Below are 24,700 nucleotides of genomic sequence, written 5' to 3' on the forward strand. Positions count from 1 at the left end.
CGAGGTTTGTGAAAACCACTTTGAGATGTTGCAGTTCACCCGCTCTGTGTTTGTCCATTGGCCTTTATGTTCTTTCTCGCACTGTCCTGGACGTGATTGCTTTTTCTGGATTTAATGCAGCATTCAATGCTTCAGCAACAGCATTTCATTTCACAGGGTCACTGAACGGGATATTCACATTCACTTCTCTAAGAAGCATAATGTCAATTGTAGGCGTGAAAACAACTGATTTTTGTTGTTGTTGTTGTTGTTGTCCATATTGACCTGAAAGAAGTAAATTATTTATAAATATTAATTCAGTTTATTGTGATAAAGCCTTCATAAATGTGCGTTTCCAGAACAGCGCAAAAAAACATTAGGGTAGGGTAGATTGTCTTGCTTTTTTATTTCTTATTATTATTATTATTATTATTATTATTATTATTGTGATTATTAAATGAAACATTAGGGCAGGCCTTTAAAAATAAATTCCAAATAAGGTCGGGTATCATGGAAACGTTTTGGTTTGTTAAATTTATATCTCAAAGGCAATTTCCATGAAACCCATTACATTAATTTGTTTCACTACAATTAGATAAATAAAACGTTTCACAAAAACTTCATATCCGGTCCATATGATATATGTAGCTGGTATCAGTTGATAGTGAGGGGTGGAGGGGGGGGATTACATTTTTAATGCCTGGCATACTTATTTAAGGGAAAATGTGCGAATAGCTAAGGACCAGCAGATTCTAAGGAAGTCAGTCCTTTCCCAAAGAGGCCAAGAGGCCTACACCCCCTTCCCCGTCTACGGGCCTGCTGCATTCTACGTTCCTGATGTGGATTATTTTGTCATCCCCACTCCAGGTTTGAGTCCAAACTCATATGGTTTTGTTTTTTATAGAAAGCAGAAAAAAACAACAAAAAAAAAACAAGGACTAAAGGTGCTTTCCGTCTTGGTACGAGTACACAATGAATATTTTTTAGAAAAATTAAATGAAATGTTTCTACTATACATATGTTATAAGTAGCACAAAACCCTCATATTACGTTCCACACAAATAAAACCACAATATACATATGAGTAACATATTTAACTAATTATCAATTAACATTAATTATGTAAATAAATAGCTTTATGGTAGAAAAAATACATTTGTATACATACGTTTTAGCCTCTACGTATAAATGGCGTTTTATACGTAATGACGTGTCCTCGTACGTATGGCATGGAAACATACGTCACACAAACTGATGACGTAGTACGAAGAATTCGCCGAAACGCACATGGAAACGTTCACGTTGGGCCGTGCCGAACCTCTCTATTTATCCAAGAACTTACCCATGATATCCATGTCATAAACCCACGTAATAATTTAGTTTAGCATATAATAGCTAGCATATCCAGTGTTTTTCAGATCACATACTTTCAGAATTTGATAACTGCAAATTAGATGAAAATCAGTCAAGGTCATGACGCTACGTTTATTGACATTAAGCAAACGTACTATGGCGACACTCCAGAATTGACGTATACATGATCAGTCGTCAAACAAAAACATGTTAATAGCATCCTTACACTGAAAGTTGTCTAACGTTATGAAAAAAAAAAAGAATGAAAAAAAAAGAAAGACCATCATGCACTAGTTTTATGTAAGGATATCCAACATATTTCCCATTCAAAATGACACCGCATTGCATATTCATGTCATTTGAATATCCATCGATGGCTAACTGGATTTAAATTTGAGATTATATGATAAAGAGATTATTACACTCGTGTGTTTCGGTATTGTCAATATCATATATTAGGAATAAACATAATGTATTATGCACGTCAAATGTTCGCACAATACATTTTGTATTCCTTATTATATGATACTGACGATACCGAAACACACTGACAATAACTTCTATATATTAACCCGTGTAATAATGGTATGCAAATTTAAAGGTATGTGCAAATTTGCAAGGTCTGTGGGTGAGGTGTGTCAGTGGGTCATTTGTTTACAAGCCATCAACACCTGTATATCTTAGGCTTAACATAACGTTTTCATAAGATTTAGTTTAGAAAGTGACGTCAAACTAATTTGCACTAATCGTGATGACGTCATATTATAGATTGAGGCGACTTTATTACTGTGTTATAGGATAAATAGAATTTGCTACTCATGTTTTTGATATGAAAAATATCAACCTCATCTAGTAAATCAGAGCCTCGACAAATACTGATTAACGTAGACATGGTTGATATTTTCCTTATTAACAAAACCCTGATTGTGCTAGATATCATTTCTATGAAAGATGTGAACGTCCCATCTTAGTATCTGACCACAGAAAAGTGACTGTAACAGAGCGATCACAATCACCACTGTAGCAACCACATCAAGGAACGGCTCTTTGATATGCATCTTCCAACAGACAGGAAAGCACATACCACGATATCTGTCCTTCTGTCTGTTGTTGTTGTTATTGTTGTTGTTGTTCTTCTTATTATTATTATTTAATTAATGTTTTTTTTTTTTTTGTTTTTTTTTTTTTTTAAATTGGGGTGGAGGGGGGAGTGGGCAGCACGAAAACCTAGTTATATTTATTAAGTTATATCAAATCAGGTATGGGCCATTTCAACCAAAAGAAATTCAGAATCATTGATAGCTACCACATTGTTCTAAATTCAAAATGACCACAAAAATGGTGAAAGTTTCTAATGGGTTGACAAAATCCATTACAAATTCCTTAAATGTCTTTTTTTTATATATATTATGGCAGTATTGTAGAAGGTAACGCCTAGTTAAGTTGAAAACGTACTAAACATGGTTACTACAAATACAAACTATGTTCTTTTATGAAAGAAGTGAACGTCCCATGAACAAAAAGTGAGGTCATATACCGAGGGAAATTCATGAGATAAATGCTCCCAAACCGATTTTTAAAAAGATATCAACGAAATTCAAGCGGATAACGTTCCTCATTGGAAGCATAGGTCGAAGACTGCTCTTTGCATCAGGAAACGCAGTTAAAAACATTGCGTCCAGTACATGTAGAGAACACAGGACCATGCGTTTACAGAGTGGTCTTTGCGTTAGGAAGCGCAGTAACTACATTGTGTCTAGTACATGTCTAGAACACAGTACGTTGTGTTTACAGAGTGGTCTTTGCGTTAGGAAGCGCAGTAACCTACATTGTGTCCAGTACATGTCTAGAACACAGTACGTTGTGTTTACAGAGTGGTCTCTGCGCCAGGAAACGCAGTAACCTACATTGTGTCTAGTACATGTCTAGAACACAGTACGTTGTGTTTACAGAGTGGTCTTTGCGTTAGGAAACGCAGTAACTACATTGTGTCTAGTACATGTCTAGAACACAGTACGTTGTGTTTACAGAGTGGTCTTTGCGTTAGGAAGCGCAGTAACCTACATTGTGTCTAGTACATGTCTAGAACACAGTACGTTGTGTTTACAGAGTGGTCTTTGCGTTAGGAAACGCAGCAACTACATTGTGTCTAGTACATGTCTAGAACACAGTACGTTGTGTTTACAGAGTGGTCTCTGCGTTAGGAAACGCAGTAACTACATTGTGTCCAGTACATGTCTAGAACACAGTACGTTGTGTTTACAGAGTGGTCTCTGCGTTAGGAAGCGCAGTAACCTACATTGTGTCCAGTACATGTCTAGAACACAGTACGTTGTGTTTACAGAGTGGTCTCTGCGTTAGGAAACGCAGTAACCTACATTGTGTCTAGTACATGTCTAGAACACAGTACGTTGTGTTTACAGAGTGGTCTCTGCGTTAGGAAACGCAGTAACCTACATTGTGTCTAGTACATGTCTAGAACACAGTACGTTGTGTTTACAGAGTGGTCTCTGCGTTAGGAAACGCAGTAACCTACATTGTGTCTAGTACATGTCTAGAACACAGTACGTTGTGTTTACAGAGTGGTCTTTGCGTCAGGAAACGCAGTAACCTACATTGTGTCTAGTACATGTAGAGAACGCAGTACCGTACGTTTACAGAGTGGTCTTTGCGTTAGGAAACGCAGTAACCTACATTCTGTCTAGTACAGTTTACGGAGTGTATTCTGCGTTAAGAAACACATCTGATCTTCTTGAGCAATTGAGTTTGAAAACGCAGCAGATTTCGTCCAGATAACATGCACTGCGTTAGCAGTGAACGCACTGCGTTAAGAAACCCAGGGGAAATCGCACTGAGTTTGGAAACGCAGCAGAACAAAATTACATAGAATTAGTGCGCACAGCATTAGGAGAGAACTGTGGAAGTTATTAATACTGAGTTTCGGAATACACAGATGAGGTGGAGCTAGGAAGTGGCCAAAAATAGGTGCATGGGTATGTCGCGGCGTCGGACCAGCAAATCGCGGTGTCGTATCAATAAGTTGAAGGCTTCTTTGAAATGCCACTGACATCCACTCCTTTTATTTGGTATCAGGGTTGCACATGATTTATAGAACTGATGCTGTTTTATAGCTGTGCTGTTATAACACTAACCTCGTGAAGGTGATTTAATCCCCGAGGTTCTGCCTGCCGTACATTAACTATCGACCTGCGTGGACTATGAGGTACTGGGGAGTGGCCCAGTATAGATGAAGCATCGCACCAGTAAAAGTAATTTAAAAGCAGCTAATTTACCCAACACTTTCTTAGACCGATACTAAATGTTGTAGCCACTTTGTTTAAAATGATCAATTACCTGCTAATGTGCCATTGTGAATTACAGTTTACAAATTAGTATGTTCCTCAATTTTAATAGTTTAAAATCTAAAACATGAAAGTCATTAGTAATTCAATAGTTTAATTATTTGATATTGAATATATGTGGACTATTAAATTGATGGCCATTTCGAATTTCCGTTTGGCTGCAATTTTGAATTTCTAGGTGTTTGCTATGACAAGAGGATGGTTATAACAATGAGCGAATTTGAATGATATCTATAGTCCACAAGTGTTGTTGCTATAAAAATGGAGCGGAAGACATTTGAGAGAGAGAGAGAGAGAGAGAGAGAGAGAGAGAGAGAGAGAGAGAGAGAGAGAGAGAGAGAGAGAGAGAGAGAGAGAGAGAGAGAGAGAGAAAAAAAGAGAGAGAGAGAGAGAGAGAGAGAGAGAGAGAGAGAGAGAGAGAGAGAGAGAGAGAGAGAGAGAGAGAGAGAGAGAGTAAAAACAACAGTTATCCAAATACCTATTTGTGGCATCATTGAAATGAATCAACCACTATTTTGCAGGATAGCCATTCGACTGATTTTTGCAGAGATACGGTTTTGCTCATGGATAACTATTTTTTCTTCAGCTTAATACTGGATCCACTGCGGTAATTTGTAATTCCTCATAGTTATATTTAGCAGGCCATATTGATTAATCTAGCCGCTACAGGGACACGTTATTCAACGACACCATAAGAGTACAATTATGTTTTAATCATTGGCTAACTGATGTGAGAAATGTGGTCATTTCACACGTATTGAGAGGAACCCCGCTACATTGTGCTTACATTAGCAGCAAGGATCTTTAATATGTACTTCCCCACATACCTGACAGCACATACCACGACCTCTGATATACGATACGTGCTATGACATAAATATATTGGAGCTAAGATTTAATAATCACTGGCAGAAGATAGTTGTGGTGTAAAAATAAGAACATCTGTATAACAGGTTCAGTAAAGACCCTGACAAAACTGTGAGATCTGTATAACAGGTTCATTAAAGACTGACAAAACTGTGAGATCTGTATAATAGGTTCAGTAAAGACTATGACAAAACTGTGAGATCTGTATAACAGGTTCAGTAAAGACTATGACAAAACTGTCAGATCTGTATAACAGGTTCAGTAAAGACTATGACAAAACTGTGAGATTAATGAAGCAGATCCACCGCTGGGCAGACTCACCCAGCAAATCGTACCAAACGTCATTGTAGGATGTCTGCATTATGGTATATCTCACTTTTGCGAGATAACAGTTAACCTCGAATACTTCACTTCGTATCTGTGTTTTAACAAAACTAGACTCCATTTACACTCGTGCCATTGCACAACGGCATAGGAGGAATATATACAAAAACAGTTTGTTATATACATGTGACAAGATGGTTGACAATAAATACATTAATTACAATGCAAACACACAAACAGAAACACGTACAATTACAGGTATCAATATATTATGCAAAAATACAGCTATTTAATACACATATACGGGTATCCAAGTGCTTATAAACGAATCAATTATTAAATGTCATATATATATATGAAACATGGTAGTTTCTTGAGGGTACTAATTCTTTTATTCTCAATTAGTTCTCTAAAGTTATAAGTACTTGGCCGTGTACAATAATATGGGCGTACAAACTCTTAAACTTGTACTCTTGAATTATAAAAAAGGCAAATGAAAAGATAATGGAACTCGTCGCGATATGTCCGTTACATTACATAATAATTACAAACTTTCCGAATGTATACGATTTACTGTATTCTGATTGGCTGACGTCACTAAAAAACGAAGCGTTATCCTTCCATAAACCTCATAAAAAACGTCATCACGGAAGACCAAGATCGAAATAACCGCACAACACCAACAGTCACTACACGTAAACAAAAGTTAATATCAAGGTCACTTTGCGATAGAAAAACACAAGACAAATCTGCACATGAAATTGTTTCATTTTTTAAAAAGAAGTTATAATAAAGATATATACACTGTTTTTGTTGATTCAATACTTATTTTTATTTTTAGCGGACAATTTCCAATAGTATGTATACATGTATTCCTACGCTTATTTACAGAACATGGTTGACGGTAAGAACGAAAGAAATTATTTTTGAGTGTTTTAAGGTACACTTCTTGTACTGTTTGTAATTATAAGAATTGTTTCTAATTTTTTAGGAATTTATCGATGTATAAAAGTCACAAATGTAGTATAAAATCGCTTCGCTACGCTACGCGATTTTATACCATTTGTGACTTTTATACATCGATAAATTCCTAAAAAATTTAGAAACAATTCTTATATGTACAAATTATACCTTCTATAAGTATGTTATTCCAGCTTCCAGTTTTAACGGTTAGACGTTCTAAATTTTAAGAATATTGTCTAGTTTCTCTGGTAGTTTGTTAATATAGTTTTTAAAAAATAGTTGTTCTTTGTATAATTGTTAAGTGTTGCCTCTCTACGATTGCGATATGTTATTTTTCCGTGTTTGTAAATACTGATCGCATTATCTTTGTTTAATTTGTTGCGAGGGACAATTGCTGATATGAAATATTGTGTTATCCAGATATCAACCATTCCCAAGTTATTCAGTGTGTTTTTTAACAGTGGTAAACCAGTTATAGTTAGTTCCGTTAGTAAGGTGGTCATTTTGTATAAAAGATTGGAAAGTTTGATTGCATTTCTGGTATCAGTCGCGCCTAATAGCGTACTATTCTTCTATATATAGTTAACTCTATTGGTATTCTCCCTAACTCTCCATAAAACATAACTATTGGTGTTTCTTTCTTAACAGGTAGTATGTGTCTTAAAAAGTGTATTTGTACCATTTTGTTTTTTATATATCCCCATATTTCGCCTCAATATAATAAAACTGGAAGAACCATTGAGTCAAACATTTTATGTTTTCATTCGTTCGATAGACAGGTGTCCTTTGATTTTGATAGTACACAGGACATGACCTTGATAGCCTGTTGTTTAAGTCTATTCTTAATAATTTGAAAGTTGTTTAATTTTGTAAAAGTAATTCCTAAGTATTCAAATCTTAAAATTATGTTTATAATCTCTAGTGTTACCGTTAAGAATAAATATTTCTATTTTGTTACCGTTTATTTTAAGTTTCAATTTATTTCAATATTGATAAAACATATTTAAGGAGTGTTGTAGGTCTGCTGCAGTGGTTGATAATAGGGCAGTATCGGCGGTAACAGCGTCACTAGATTGTTATTGCATAATTGATGCCCGATAAACAATATATAATGAGCAATCTTCAAATTACTTAGGATTATGTCTTTTTTTTTTTCCGTTCTTCTCCTTAAAGTTCATCAGGGTACGAACACACCCACATCCATACCAAAATGTTGTTGTATTTTATTATTTACTACTTAATATTATTATTGTCTTCTCCTTTTTTGTAGGTTCATAGGTGTATGAAAACAATAATAAACATGTAGGCCTACTCTTGTTTTCTTCTCTCTTTTTTCGTTTTTGTTGTTGGTTCGTTTATTATTACTACTATTATTATTAATTATTATTACTATTTATTAGTAGTAGTAGTAGTAGTAGTAGTAGTAGTAGTAGTAATCCGAACATATTTTCATCATAATGTCCACAGATTTTTCTATGAAATCTAAATCAAAGAAATGAATGCTACATGTAACTTACTTTCACTGAGCTTACTACAATACGATCGTGGGCCACCCCATCCATCATAGCACGACCATGTACCAGCGTCAGTTTTTGCATCAAACGACTCTATGATCAACGTGTTTTGTTGGGGCGAATCGATCACACCGGTGTAACCGCGAGGGAATTCACCAGACGGTTCGCATATTCTCTGTAGATAGTTACATGCGACTCTCTCTTTATTATATGGTCCAACCCAGAATATTCCTAACTGTACAGTTCCCGATATCCTACATTTTAATTCGGTCTTCTGCCCTTCAACTGCTGGCTCCATACAGTCAATGGCTGTTGTAGCTTGTTTACCATATTTACCTGTAAATAATAATAATAATAAAAATACAATTAAACAGTTGAACACAGAAACAAATAGTACAGAGCTGAATTTTACAGGATAGTTGCACAATATATATATATATATATATATATATATATATATATAATTGTATAATATTTTCAGTACAATCAAAGTATGTGATATTTTTCAGATCACATACTTTAACAATTTGATAACTTTGCAAATTAGATGTAAATTAATGGAGGTCACGGCACTAGGTTTATTGTCATTTACGCAAACGCACATGGGCGACACTTCATAATTGACGCATGCATTCATAGTCATCAAATAAAAACATTTCAACAGCAATTTTACACTTAAAGCTGTCCAGTCTTCAGAAAACAAAAAACGTTAGGCCCTAGTTTATTTTGATGTAAGGACATCCAAAATGACGTCATTCGAGTTTAACATCATTTCCATTCAAAAATACACCGCGCCACATATTCTTACGTCATTTGAATATCGCGTAATGGCTGACTGGAATTAAAGTTGCGTGTACAGTTTACAAAAACACGTTATATTAAGCTTGAGATTATATGATAAAGAGATTATTACCCTCGTGTTTTTCGGTATCGTCAATATCATATATTAGGAATAAAAATAATGTATTATGCTCGCATAATGATACGGAAAAACACTCCGGTAATAACACACACACACATATATATATATATATATATATCATATCAAAAGTCCACAAGTTTCCGAGGTATGCTAACTTTACTACAGAAGTAAATGTATATTTATATTTTGGTAACATGATTACGTCAGTAACCTATTTTCATCTTCAACCTTTGAGAGACCATAATATACTATAGGATCGATATCGCACGCACATTTGAAACACTTGCGATCGGAATTTTAAACAAAAACAAGAATTTAAATAATTAAGAGTAAGAACAAAAGTGTTATTGTAATGATGCCAGGATTTTAGATTGGGTGGGTGGGGGCAACCCACTATTTGGGATGGTGTGGGGGTGGGGGTAGGGGTGGGGTGGGGAGGCAACCCACACTATGTATGTATGCATGTATGTATGTATGTATGTATGCATGCATGCATGCATGATTTTATATAATTTAATACAATAAAAAAAAAAAGAGAAGAGTTCGATTGGGGGCCATGGCCACCGTGTCCACCCCCTCGCTATGCAACTGTAAGTATGTCCATTGTTGCTGTTTTCTGCACTGTGTTATGTTGAATTACAACCATCGTTTAAATTATATATTTATACATTTTATTTAAATAAATAATGAGTATTTAATTATTAATATAAATCATTTAACAATATTTTTACGGCCTTAAAAGTGCCAACAGTCTTTAGTGGTTTCGAATGAAGAAAAATAGGCTCTATTTGATTAAAACTTCATAATTGTTCATAAATCAAAACGTTTGTTTTGTTGACTTAAATTTTAACAGTAGAATGGATTATATTTTATATTGCAATGTGCTAAGGATATTGTTTTCATATATGAAGCCACATAACATTTAATGGAAGTATACATTTTCAGTAATGGGAAGGAAGCTGACGCAGTAATCCTCAACATTCAGGGTTTCTGCCAGAGGGTAAAACGGGTATGGCGCAATACCCAAATATTTTTGCAGATTATATATTTTTAAGTTAAACATTTGACAAAAATAATGCATCTTAACCATATCCCTAAACTTTACCCATTTTCTTTCTGTGGGAGAACTGTTGACTGGTGGCATTCAATTCCAAAGCGCCATACCGACAAATTTATTTCTGACAGAAACACTGACATTAGTTTGTTAGTGCACACGAATTCCACATCATCCATTAATTTGTATATTTACAGGGCTGTATCTAGTATAGGAGAGACTAAATCGTACACTGAGAGTCGTCAGCTATTGAGCGTCTACTGAATATTCATGAGCAAATGGTTGATCAACATCGAGATTTTACGACATCGAGTAATGTCCTGGTGTATATATAAAAAATTATTCCAAATGTGGATGTTAATGTAACAAGTATTTAATAATATTATGAGTGGTTAATAAATTGTGTAATTGAATGTTATGTAGCGTATACCATTGTCGTTATTTGTTGTTTTTGTACTCTCTTCTACTGTGGGCTAATCCCGCCAATATTTCGATGACTCCTACAACAGTTGTTACGGATATCTAAACATGACAAAATTGTAACGCATTAAAAAATAAACTTAATTAAAACACCCCCAAAAACCCAACAACAACAAACAAACAACAACAACAACAATATCAAACATCATCCAACAGCTACAGAATATATAATTTAAAATAATTACTATATAAATTTGTACAGGTCAAACACATTAGAACAATGTTATCCACTACTTTTAATTATAATCATTTATAATAACAATTTAAAAATATAACAAAAACAACAACACATCAGTAGTTACGGTAGTTTTCAGAAAATGATAAATTTAAGATTTCGGTAGGTTGGATTATAAATACATTATCTCATTACCAAGTGCACATGAAGTCATCCATTGATATACTTGTAACAAATTACACACTTCTTGGCTAATGTCTATTTCCTCAAAGTAAAAACCTACTTTTGTAGACACAAAATGTATCAGTTATTTAAGTGATCAGTGGATTTCTATTTCTATTATTTTTAAAGTATGATTTTTATTACATACATACAGTGTGTGTGTGTGTGTGTGTGTGTGTGTGTGTGTGTGTGTGTGTGTGTGTGTATATATATATATATATATATATATATAGAGAGAGAGAGAGAGAGAGAGAGAGAGAGAGAGAGAGAGAGAGAGAGAGAGAGAGAGAGAGAGAGAGAGATAGATAGACACACATGTGTATAGGTAAACACCTTATTGTTGTTGGGATTTTTAACGACATCAATAGAGCACATTGATTTATTGGATGTCAAACTTCTTTTTTTTTTCTTCTTTTTTTTAAATGATTTTATTGCCCCAAGATCAGTTGACAGTGTCAAGGTTGGGGAGCCTTGAATCATTGCCTTACAAAAATACATGTATATATTCATACCTTCTAGTTACATACATTTGAATTTGTTAAAAACAATACATAAATATGAATACAATAATGGTTTTGATCTGAGGGGGACAGGGGATAGAGAATGGACAGATGAAATGAATGGGGTAAAAAAGAGGAAAAATAAACAGAAACTAAAAAAAGAGAGAAAGAAGCATGTATTATTTACTCGTATTGTAGATTTAAGATTGGTTTTCTGGTTCTACTGAATTTTTTAGTATATCCAAGCAAGCCCAGATTTTCCTTTAGGTTAATAAAATGTGCAGTTATGAGATTGAAGAAAGTAGTACCAATTATTTCTCCGATTTTCAAGCAAAAAGATTCAACCATTTTCTCCCAATGTTCATTAAATTTGTCATACTGGCAATTTTTAAAATAAATACATCTTTCTATTTTGAATTTAGTTTCCAGGATATTTTCAATGGCCTTTTTGTGCAAACTTTGTTTAAGTATTTTCATGTTGTAAATGTAATATTTTATATTGACAGTTATCCAGTTTACTACGTATCTTAGATCACCATCTGTCATTCCAAACATAACTACATTTTTGCTTAGTGGGATGCAAAGATCAGTTTTTTCAAAACTCCATTTTTTAACTGCTTCCCAAAGGTTTCTTACTTCAATGCAGTCGTAAAAAAGGTGTTGCAATGTCTCCGGTTCATTATTACAAAAAGAGCATTTGTTTGAATCAACATAATGTATCATATGAAGAAAAGTATTAGTAGCCATGATATTTTTAAGGATGTCATTACATGTATATCTGGCATTTTTATACCCCCATATTTATAATCTTGAGTTAATAATTCTCGTTTTATTTTTTTCTGGTTTATTTTGCCAAATAAATTGGAAAAATATTTTATTTAAATTATTTATAATTGTTTTTGATGGATTTGGTAATGACATTAGTAGATACGTAATTTTTGGTATTAATAAAGTTTTAACAATTGTAACTCTTCCTAGGACAGTCAGTTTTCTAAATGACCACAGTTTTATCAAGTTCAGAATTTGTTTGATCTTAGAGTCAAAATTACATGCTATAATATCTTTTAAATTTATGGGAAAGTTAAGGATGTCAAACATTTGGTAATTCTGACATATAATCTTAGAGAGGAAACCCATTACATTTTTTTTCATTAGTAGCAGATAATCTTTTATATGCACCATACCACAGCCTTTAATATACATGTACCAGTTTTGGTGCACTTGCTGTAACAAGAAATAGTCCAATGGTCCCATCAAAAGGGCTCAATCCTAGACCGACCACACATCAGGCAAATGCTTTACCACTGGGCTACATCTAGCTTCTTCAACTTATGTAGACACTGAAAATTAAACATGAATATGAATTATTAATCCATTATCTAACTGATCAGGGTAAATATCCATTTCATTACAGATGTGCATTTACATTTCCATTACAATTATATTGTTATTAATTTTTAAGTAGACGTGAATAATCTTACTGTATGTTTACTACTGATGTCAGTGGTAGTTTTCAGAAAAAACAGACTCGTAACATTTCAAAAGTGGATTTTACAGTACCTAACTACCGATGGTACATGGATATCCACCTGTGGCGGGATTTGGCTCAGTCGGTTGAGTGCTCACTTGAACTGCTTCCATCGCAGCATCGAACCACCTTGGTGGATCCATTCAACTGATTGAGTTTTTTCTCGTTCCAACCAGTGCACCACTACTGGACAAAGGCCGTGGTATGTGTTTTCCTGTCTGTGGGAAGTGCATATAAAAGATCCCTTGCTGCATTAGAAAAAAAAATGTAGCGGGTTTCCTCTGATGACTACGAGTCAGAATTACCAAATGTTGGACATCCAATAGCTGATGATTAATTAATCGATGTGCTCTAGTGGTGTCATTGAACAAAACAAACGTTTCACTTTTTCGGGATATCCACTGAGGGTAACTTTCTTTTAATATGGTATATTACATTACATATATGTTGGCTAATGTATATTTCAGCTAAGTAAACACCTAATAATGTAGACATGACAATTCAATATGAATATGATGGCTTAATCCATTATCTAACTGATCAGGGTAGATTTTCTTTTCATATGTAAAATTTATTTATTTATTATTATTATTTTTTAAATCAACAGATGAGAATAACCTTACTACATATATACTATCCATGCCAGGGGTAGTTTTCAGAAAAGGAGATCCATAACATTTTAAAAGGGTGGATTTTACTATACTTAACTATCGAGGGTACATGGATATCATCCACCTTTTCCTTTAAAAGTTTATATTGCATTACACATATGTTGGCTAATGTATATTTCAGTTAAGTAAACACTTTCTAATGTAAACATGACAATTCAATATGAATGTGATGGCTTAATCTATTATTTAACTGATCAGGGTAGATTTTCTTGTCATGTGTAAAAACTAGAAAACAACAACAAAGAGTTGAAACACTTGTCATAATTTGTTTTATTCAGAGACTTAGTAACAACATTAGTAAAAGCATAGTACTTGACACTGGTAGCTGATAGGCAAGTATTTAGTCTACAAATAGCTATACTCCATTCACAATCTGAAATAATTGTTACCACAAATTACACGATAATATAACCACACAACAATAAAAGAACATTGTAAATATAATACCCCAAAGTAATATTATCCCATGGCTTAGTGACACTGCATGGGGATCAAAAAGCAGTTTGTACTTGTAAATGTTTAGGTGCTGTGGGAATTGCAGAACACATGGATGTGTAAAGTACAGTAAGCAATAATATGTCATTTATCTAAATTGTTTGTGTATTTTTATGGTAAAACATTCAATATGCCACCATAAAATGAAAAACATTTGCATAATTGTGTCTACATACAGTGTAGTAATGGTCACTCGTAGACTAAATAAGCACTATAAAAAAGTACATAAACAATTAATATGATGAACAATGGCATGCTAGTAAATAAACAATTGTTTAAGATTTACTTGTGCACTGAAACTATCAGTAGACCAACTAGGCCAGAGTTTGTCATAACTATAAGTTACTAACTATACTTTATACACACGAAGAATCCACAGAAAAGCCCCATTACATATGACATATTTGTTGCTTATCAGCTCTAACCCATGTTTAGAGTATTTACTTTTTAACTGGAAACTACTCCAGTAATTATAGCATGCTCATTCACATGGTATAAGGGTATTTAAAAAGCATTTAATAGAAAACGCCACGCTACGCTCAGTGACTTTGCAGCAAAATAGCTCACACAGGCGAACTATCAACATGTAACAACTATACACCTCGCATCCGGTGGAGTTAATTGTTGAACCATTCTATTATGGCAAATTTGGTGAATAAATACAATTCCTAGCAATATGGCCTTTATTATCACAAACAAAACAGATGACCACAACTCCATACCACCCAATGTGTAATGACTTGGCAGAACGTTTTAATACAACACTAAAGTCCATGCTAAAGAAAATATGTTATGAACAACCAAAAGAATGGGATAGATACATTGATACATTACTTTTCGCATGCAGGGAAGCTCCACAAGAAACCTTGGGATTTTCACCTTTTGAATTATTGTATGGTAGAACGGTTAGAGGTCCAATACAGATTCTGAGGGAACTATGGGTGGATGAGGCGCAGGAGGAAGATGTGAAAACAACGTACCAGTACGTGATTGATTTAAGAGAGAGAGGTTGGAGGAGACTTGTTCATTGGCGCAAAAAGAATTGGAAAAGGCATCTACAAGGTACAGGAAGTATTATGACACAAAGGCAAAATATCGACAGTTCAAGGTAAACAATAAAGTGTTGTTGTTACTACCAGAAAGTCATGACAAACTTTTAATGAAGTGGAAAGGTCCATTTGGATTCTAAGTGTGCACAATTTGGTGCACATCAATAATCTACCGGGTGTAACCCGGGCACCCTTGAAGAAAAATCCAAGATGGCGGCCAAGATGATGGCCAAATCTGGAAAATGGCCATAGCTGGCTTATAAATTGACAGATAACAACAATTATTGTATCTACCCTATGGTTTTAGAAGCCAAGGAGGGCACTGGTGCTATCAAAATTCAGATGTTATAAATTGGTCATGTAAATGCAAGATGGTCACCAATATGGCTGTCTAAATTGAGCAAATGACAATAACTTCCTTAATATTCGGTACTAAAAAGTAATTCTTGCATCTAACCCCATGGTTTTTGTGGTCCTGGAATACAATGAAAGTAGTTCAGTTCTTCTAAACCAGTTAATTTTAATTAATTCAAGATGCCAACCAATACAGGAATGTACCTAAGAGACGGAATTGTTAGAAATAATGTGCCACTGTATAGTTGTAAACATGATTAACAGTAATTAAAAAAGCTTGTGGCTTTAAAGTGCTGTTCCAGATGTATGATGTATTGAGCTATATCAATCAAGATATTATTTAATATGATTAGAAAATTAAAAAAATATTTTTTTTTAAATTATATACCGGTATATTTTCCATTTAAAAATATTCCCCTGAAAAACAGAACCAGCTGAATTCGTTTCGGGAATTTCCGTAAGATTTGATCCGTGATGTCACGAAGGGAACTCCTTTCGATAATCAGCGCCATTGTTCATTGCTTCTTTTGTGTTTATTATGGTTAAACGGCGTGTTGTTGGCGGCTGTAGCAATACAAAAGCCGATAAATTTAGTCTTCATGCATTTCCTAGTAATGTTGCTGTGAGAAAGCTGTGTGTGAATTTGATTAAAACAACGTGGAAATACTGGACAGGAAGAAAATGCCGGAGACCGTTGCGACAGCAGACAATTTAGTTTCGATTCGTCCGAACTGGCTTGTCGGCTTAAGCGAGATATGGGAATACCATGTGTTATGGTTTTTAAAAAAAGATGCCGTACCAACAATTTTTCTGCGACACAAAACAAATGACAACAAGCGGACGCCATCCACACCGAAATGTCCCAAATTGCATTATGCTTTCAACTCCGGTCAGTTTGTTTTCTCATGCACGGTTCGTGCAACCATCTCGATCATTTGTGAGATTTTTCTTTACAGTTCGAGAACATTAAAACAATAAAGTACAGACAAGTAAGTATCTATAGCCTAGTCCGTCCCATCCTACAAAAATTTAGGGTTTTTTTTTTGTAAAAAAGAAAAAAAGATGCTAATTTTGTATGCATCTTAGAAAACAATCGGCTCAGAAATAAATGACTTGTAAATTCCATAGGATGAAAAAAGGTGTTCCCTGTAAAACAGACTTTAAATACATTAAATTAATTTTACTATATCTTCCCACAGAGAAAACCTTTTTTCATACTATGGAATGTGCTATAAGTTATTTATTTCTGAGTAGACTGTTTTCACAAATGCACACACAAAAAAATAGTATTGTTTTGTTATTTCCAAAACACTTTTACTTCTTTTTTTTTACGTCAAACTAAACTGAAATTATTCACACAAAAAAAACATCTTCATAGATGGATGGGACGGACTAAAAGTCGTTTTTGTTTATTTCTTAAAATTACTGATATCGGGTCCACTTGACTCGTAGATTTTCAAGAGTTATTTATTGTCGGTCCCACTTGCACTTGCACTGGAAGTCATCTCGTGGTAGGTTTCAGCGTTCCCTTCGTGACGTCACGGCTATTTACCAGGCAAATGTTTTTACCGAGAATTTTACTCGGTCGTTTCCGGCAGTGTTCTACGGGAGTGATGTTTTAATACTTTTATGGGGCATTTTCGTAATTATTGATTTACATATCGGTATAAAATATTATTGCAATGAATTAAGAAAGCATTTAATTGTGGATTTTGAAATTTTAGTGTATGGTCTGGCACAGCACTTTAAGATACTCAATTAATAATAATAAAATAATTTGACAGATGTAAAGAAAAAGTTTGTTTTGTTTAACAACACCACTAGGGCACATTGATTAATGAATCATCAGCAATTGGATATCAAACATTTGCTAATTCTTTTTTTTAATGCAGCAATGGATCTTTTATATACATACCATGGCCTTTGACCAGTTGTGGTGCACTGGTTGGAATGAGAAAAAAAAAAAAAAAAAAAAAAAAAAAAAATCAGTCGAATGTATGCATTGTATTATTATTTTACAGTGACCTCTTCTTGGCCAATTCTACAACTCCAACAGAATGTAAGATCTCTGTAGTGTTGTGCATGGTGTAGTAAGCATGATGTAATTTTGTTAATGTGCAATGCAGTGTTATTTTAGGTGGCCTAGTAATTGCTTTTTATTTTAAAAACAATTGAACACCTATAATTGCATTCCATTGCAAACAGGCAAAACTGCATCATGCTCACTAAACAACACACACAACAGTACCCGAAGAACACAACAAAAAAAAAAAAACCCAATAAAGGTTAACTCTGATATAGTGTTTCATTATTACATGTAGGTCATCCTCTTTAATCCAACAAGTCTTTTGTGTGACTGTTACTTTTATCAGTTCCACCTTCCTCTGTTCATTACTTATTTTGGTGGTCATGAGTTAAATGCAAGAATTACTTTTCTGTATCAAACAATAAGCACTTTATTGCCATTTTCTCCATTTGAACCACCATATTGGCAACCATCTTGTATTTAGGTGACCCATTTATGAAATCTGAATTATGGTGGCACCAGTCTTTTCTGGTTCCTAAAACCATGGGGTAGATATAAAAATTGTTGTTCTCTGTCCTCTCTTATCTGATTTGGCCACCATCTTGGCTGCCATCTTGGATTTTTCAAATTTCTCAAGGATGGCACCCAGTGGATTATCGATGTGAACCCCCTACAGAGTCAGAAACCACAGACAACAACTGTTTACTTAGCTGAAATATAAGCATTCAGTAACGAGTGATTACCATTACCTGTAACATGCTTGGTAGTAAGAACGAAGACAAGCACAACGAATGATACAACAGCTAACTTCATATTCCTTGTCTGTAAATAAGAGAAATACATTTTAAAATTTGGTTCTAAACTAATGAAGAATGTGTACAATGACAAAGGCCCAGGAATTGTTGCTCCTTGTGAGGGCGATTCTGTATTATACACACAGTATTCTCGGTGTAAACATCTGTTTAGTAACATGTTTTGTTTTCAAGCCACTGATCGCATAACATTACTTTGTCCGCAACTGTACGAACAGGTAAGGTGGGAATATGTTTTACAGAAGATGCAGAATTGCACAAATAATCATAACGAATCGATTCTGTGAAATAAATAAAAAAGCGCAAAAACTGATAAGAATGAGACGTTTGTGTGTCATTGTCAAACGCCTATTCATTCTCGGTGTGTTTATTTATTTATTTATTTTTATTTTTATTTTATTTTAAAATTTAGTTGAAATATTATCTTTTCTTCCTTTTCATGTATGTTTTTATGGAATTTTGTTTATATCGTTTTTGTTCATCGCTTTTTGGCATGTGTGTTGGGGTAGGGGTAGGGGTAGGGGTAGAGGTAGGGGTTGTGGTAGGGGGGAAGTAGGGGCAGGGGTAGGGCTAGGGGTAAGGGTAGGTGTGGTTGGTGGTGGATTCACAAGTATCTCGTCCTATTGATCATGTTTGTTTACTTTTAAGGACAATTTCTCTTTCTTTTAGTTATACAATAATTTCACAAAACTAGGAAGAGTATCTTTTAGAAACAACACACTTTTGTATTATGTACAGGGCCCGCAGAGTATATTTGAAATTGGGGATGGGGGTTAGGGCCTCCACGAGTCCAAAATATTGGACTAGAGTACTCGAAGTTCAAACTCGACCCGGGCCCTAGTACCCGACACTTAAACTAGATCAAAGATTTGTTAAGGAATAAAGTAAAATAGTATACATCTTCATTCCAGCGCCAATTCATGCCAGTGTATTGCATTGCATATGTAACCATGGGTAGTTTTGCAATTAATGATAACTACCGCATATGAATATTATATTAATACCTATTGTTAATATTTATATATCCTACATTATTTCATTTACACTTGTTAATAGTGTCACGACAGGTTGTATAATTATTTTATCAGTTGTCAGTTGGTTAGCTGTGTTGTGTTTTATGCAGTTGAGTGTGGGATCAGTGCACGTGAAGTTAGTGACGGTTACGCTTGACTTAATACTCTGACACATAACAGGTAGCAATGCATGCTGGTAAAAATCCGATCTTTTTCCCCGCCAAAAATAACCACACCTTGGGGCACTTCCATCTTTTTCTTGAGACGTTTTCATGGCAAAATGACGTGGACAAATATAATAAAATAAGAATGCTCTGCCTTGCACGGTGCTTGAACCTTAATTGGATATATCCTAATGCACGTTGGTATGTTATCCTATTCTGTCTTGCACGGGTACTGTGAACGGACTAGAGTCTTGCTAGACTCGGCCTGTACCCGAGTACTCATGGAGACCCTAACGTCAGTTTGAAGGTCAGGGTATAATGTATAATACTGTGTTAATAGCGGTCAACTCTGCTGGTGCTCTCTTTCACCTGTCAGCGCAGGCGCTCCCCTCTCCCATTTACACGACCTCCCTCTCCCATCCATGACAGGCGTGCGCTAAAACAGCTTGCTCTGAATGTGCACGTTAAACCCTATAACCTGACCTGATCTGACCATCCAACCATGCGGTTCTACGTTTTGAGACAGGGACAAAATGTTGTTGTTTTTTGTTTTTGTAAATGATGCCAGGGTGCAATTAGTTCACAGCTGTCCTACCCGGAGTTTATTGGAGGCCCGGTGTAGCATTTAATTTGCACTCCCCAAGAATATGCATTCCCCAGTCATTATTTTACGTATAATTTGCACTCCCCCAGTTATTATTATACTTATAATACGCATTCCCCTTTAATTATTTGCACTCCCCTGGTAATTATTATACATATAATATGCACTATCCACTACTATGTTTAAATACAGAATACAATAATTGTCTCTTAAAAAAGTTTGAATTGATAATAATTTAAGTGCTATTCAGTGAATATAATCCACATTCGTTAGTATTAGTCGCATATCGGTCCAACCGGAAGGAGTTATAGGTTTCATCTCTGTCCGTCTGTCTGTATGTCCGTCTGTCCGTCTGTCTGTATGTCCGTCTGTCCGTCCATCCATCTGTCCCACATAAATTTTCGGGATATTTTTTTTTTCACAATGCATCGAGATATTGAGGTGAAATTTTGTATATAAATTTTATTACTTACAATTATAGATCAAGTTTGACTTACATGACGAATCACACATTGTGACCGAATTGACCTCCCCGTAAGGCTTGGACGCCATTAAGTTAGACAACATAAATGTTTTGATGTGTAAGGTTTTTGTATATTTAGCATTAAAATTAGTTAAAATAATTGTCTCCTCTAACCAAATCATTATCATAGTAAACATATACTTCTGCTGACATGTGTTACCAGCGATGACAGCTATGCGGAGCCTACTATTGACATAAAATCATGTATTGAAAGTGAAGTTTTACCGAAATCTATCAAAATTCATCTCATATATAAATTCTACGAAGGTAAGAGTTTAAAAATCACTTTGCCTCTAATGTAATGGAATTTATTGACTCATTTAGTCAGTCTTCGATGTGTATATTGTTGTTAAGAATCCGTCGTTAATCTACACACAACGAATGGCCACAATAAAAGGACATTCACACACGTGAACGATGATGAAACCCACGTGAAGTCGAATAACAGGTGAAAAGACCTCTATATGTTCCCTCCTTTTTATAACAAAACCATTTTTAACCATGATGCCTAGTATAACAAAAACATTTATTGATTGTTTTGTTGTGGGCTTTGTGTGTGTGTTGTGTTTTTCGGTTTCTTGACGTACCTTAATTTTATGTAGGGACCCTGATTTATTTACACACACACACACACACACACACACACACACACACACCACAACCTTCTGATAGCACATTACTAGTATCCCCATCCACCCCCTACCCCCATCACCACTTTCAAATACACTCCATTGGCCGTTTACATAATAAAACAAAGGCTGTTTCTAAAACATTTTCTTTTCAGTTTTGTTAAATTACTGATTAAAATAATTAATTAATTAATTAATTAAAATCGACAACAAACATGATCGATTTCATGGGGGATAGTACGGAGTACTTGCGAACCAACCAAAACCCTCTCCTCACCAAAAGGCAGTGAACAAAATACAATTAAAGAAATGTCCACATAACATACATAAAAAGAAGAAAATATCATAATTCAACTAGATTTTATTCAAATATATAATAAAAAAAATAAAAAATAATAATAATAAAAAAAAAAGAAGAAAAAAAAGCCGAGAATGGATTTTTTTTTTTTTTTGCAATGACATACAGTTAACTTCTCGTTCTCCAGGGTTTCACGTTTGGTTGTTGTTGTATTTTCTCATGTAATAGATCAGTTATGCAGTCTTTAGACAGTCTTTGCAAGGCTCGCAATTAATTATGTTGATAGGGATTCAGTCTTTGCTTGTAAAATTTTAATTGGGAGGCAAATGTTTGAAATTGAGAAGCAGTTGTAGAGCACTGGTATTGCTATCATGTTACGCTTTGCGGCTAATTCTTTGTGACACTCGGAACGTCTCGGCTGATTCCATCGATAAATAAGTGTAAGTTCAGGCAGTAGTGTTTTGCTAATGTTAGCTAGACTAGTTTTTACGCTACATGTTAAACCGAATGACCACTCTGAGAACCAGTCTAAAATATTTCACCACTCGCTGTAGCTGAAGGTTCTAATAGACCAAATCAATTCCTATTGCCGATAATGTTAACGTTTACTAATAAAACTGATATAAGCAATCTAATTAAAATTAGCTCCACTATTACATGTGGATCTAAAGACAGCCAGTTGGAGCTCATATCCACGAATCAAAACCTTACTTGCAGAATCCTGCCAGTGATTTAAAACTAACAACACTGCGTAGTCCCCAATGTCCAGGTAACATTTCGTCTGTAAATAATAATTTAAATATTGACCAATCACACTTCGCCTTTTATAACGTTATTTGGGAGCATACAAATTCTAAAAATATCAGGCGAGTCTATTTTAGTGGCCGCAGTACAGCGAACCATACCAATACGTACGAGGTGGGTTATCAGTTTTCAATTTTACCGAACAGCTGTTTAAACGGAGACTATGGGGGATATAGTTTCTGGGCCTTCACCATTGACACCCCCCCCCCCCCCCCCACCCCCACCAAAAACCCCACAACCCAAACAAACAAACAAACAAAAAACCTAATAAAAAACCCAAAAACCTCTAAACAAAAACAAATAAAAAACAAACAAACAAACAAAAAACAAACACACAAAAACAATATCTGACACTGATAGGCGATTCCGTGTAAATGAGTCATTTGTTTCCACCCAGTTCACTGGTTGCTAGGCATGCTAGGGTGAAGGTCAGCAGATGTGACGTGCAACACGAATCGGAAAAGAATAAATTGTATTATCTCGGCTACATGTAAAATTCTTTAATCTCATTGGTTGTTTGCCGTTGGACAAATCCCTTATACCACTGTGGGCGGAGCCAAATTCTCTTATACCCCGTCTGTAATTTCCAACAGTTTCCAGCCACCTCAGTTAATGCTAAAGCAATACTTAGATTATAAATAACATTGATAATCAATCAAGTATGCATAATTAATTTTATTTTTACTATAAAATACACTATTTCAATACTTTTAAAAGCTGCAATGTTGAACTCGGCCACCTAATTACGGTCGTGGTGTTATTGTATTAATGCGCGATTAGCAACAGTTGTTTTTTTGTTCTTTATTTTCTTTTTGTTTTACTGCATACATTTCTGATAAAAAAAAGTTGTTTTATTATTATATTTTTTTATTATTAATATCTGTTTCAGACAATTTCGTATTACAAACATTTGAAGTTAAAAACTCGTTTATCGATGAAACTATTTTTCGTCACTGGCAAGTGGTTTGGTTCGCGTCCGCGTCCGCGTGGTACGGCTCCGTTAATAAATTGTTAACAATTATTGTCTGGCGTTATTTTGATTATTTGGCTGTATGGTTTAACATGTCGGCAAGATAAATTCGTTGTAGAAGCATCTCTCGGGGTATATGGCTTTTTATGTACCCTCTGTGTGCTCTTTTACCCCCTCGCCTTCTGCTCGGGGTAAAAGAACACACAAGAGGGTACATAAAAAGCCATACACCCCTCGTGATGCTTCTACAACTTATATTACACTCGAATCCTTCAAAATATGACTAAGAACAATTCATCATGTATTTAACACTTGTAAGTTGTAATAATAATACACTTTTTATGTCGCTAATTAATAGATTTAGTAGACTCCCTGAGAAAGAAAATGGGTTAGGTTTAGGGTTAGAGTTAAGAAAAAATCATACAGTAATGATAAGAGTAATTAATTTTGTCAAAAGATTAACTTTAAAAAAGAAGAAGAAAAAACCCATCTGCAAACATGTTTGGGCATGGCGCCATAGACCTATCCGTTTTACCCTCTGGCAGAAAGCCTGGACTCTGCATATTGCAAGACTCGACCTACACCAGTCCAAAACATAATGGCGGCCATTACGCTGTAAGGGTTATATTCTTTCTTTCTTTTTCTATGGTATTACAGACTTACAGTTTAATTTATTTCTGAAGTGATTTTTTTTGGGTATAATATCGTGCAAATTTTTGTATTATTTTATTTATTTATTTATTTATTTCCAAAACACTTTTTCTTTTCAAACCATATTGAAATGATTTACAAAAGCAAAAACAAAAAAAAAAACAAACAAACAAAAAAACCCACCAACCCTTTCTCAGTCTGTTCGATCTCTTTAAACTAAATTAATTAGGCTATATGCCACAAATATAATCATATAATTCTGGAACTTTAAAACAACAGTTACCATTATTTTATTTTTATTCTATTTAAATTGAGTAAACTTACCTCAATATTATAAAAAAAAGGACAAAATTTAAACCTCTTTTCTATGGAACCCGGCAAATGTGACGTCATT

The 24,700-nt window shown here is 34.6% G+C and overlaps 1 protein-coding gene across 1 annotated transcript; it reads right to left on the reverse strand.

Moving 5' to 3' along the window:
• Window positions 1–145: 145 nt before the first annotated feature.
• LOC121387571 lies at window positions 146–24,678 on the reverse strand. The gene is made up of 4 exons (XM_041518729.1): window positions 24,631–24,678; window positions 18,588–18,660; window positions 8,366–8,698; window positions 146–264 (listed from the first exon to the last, which is right to left on the reverse strand). The coding sequence occupies exons 2-4, from the start codon at window positions 18,649–18,651 to the stop codon at window positions 146–148; spliced, it is 516 nt and encodes a 171-aa protein (XP_041374663.1). The 5' UTR covers window positions 18,652–18,660; window positions 24,631–24,678.
• Window positions 24,679–24,700: the final 22 nt, after the last annotated feature.

Source organism: Gigantopelta aegis, chromosome 13, assembly GCF_016097555.1.
Source record: "Gigantopelta aegis isolate Gae_Host chromosome 13, Gae_host_genome, whole genome shotgun sequence".
NCBI classification, from domain to species: Eukaryota; Metazoa; Mollusca; class Gastropoda; order Neomphalida; family Peltospiridae; genus Gigantopelta; species Gigantopelta aegis.

Coding starts and splice junctions, on each gene's coding strand:
- LOC121387571 (XM_041518729.1), bottom strand. CDS start 18,651: ATGAAGTTAGCTGTTGTATCATTCGTTGTGCTTGTCTTCGTTCTTACT. Junction 8,699..18,587: donor TACTACCAAGCATGTTACAG/GTAATGGTAATC, acceptor TATTATTTACAG/GTAAATATGGTAAACAAGCT. Junction 265..8,365: donor TTGTAGTAAGCTCAGTGAAA/GTAAGTTACATG, acceptor TACTTCTTTCAG/GTCAATATGGACAACAACAA.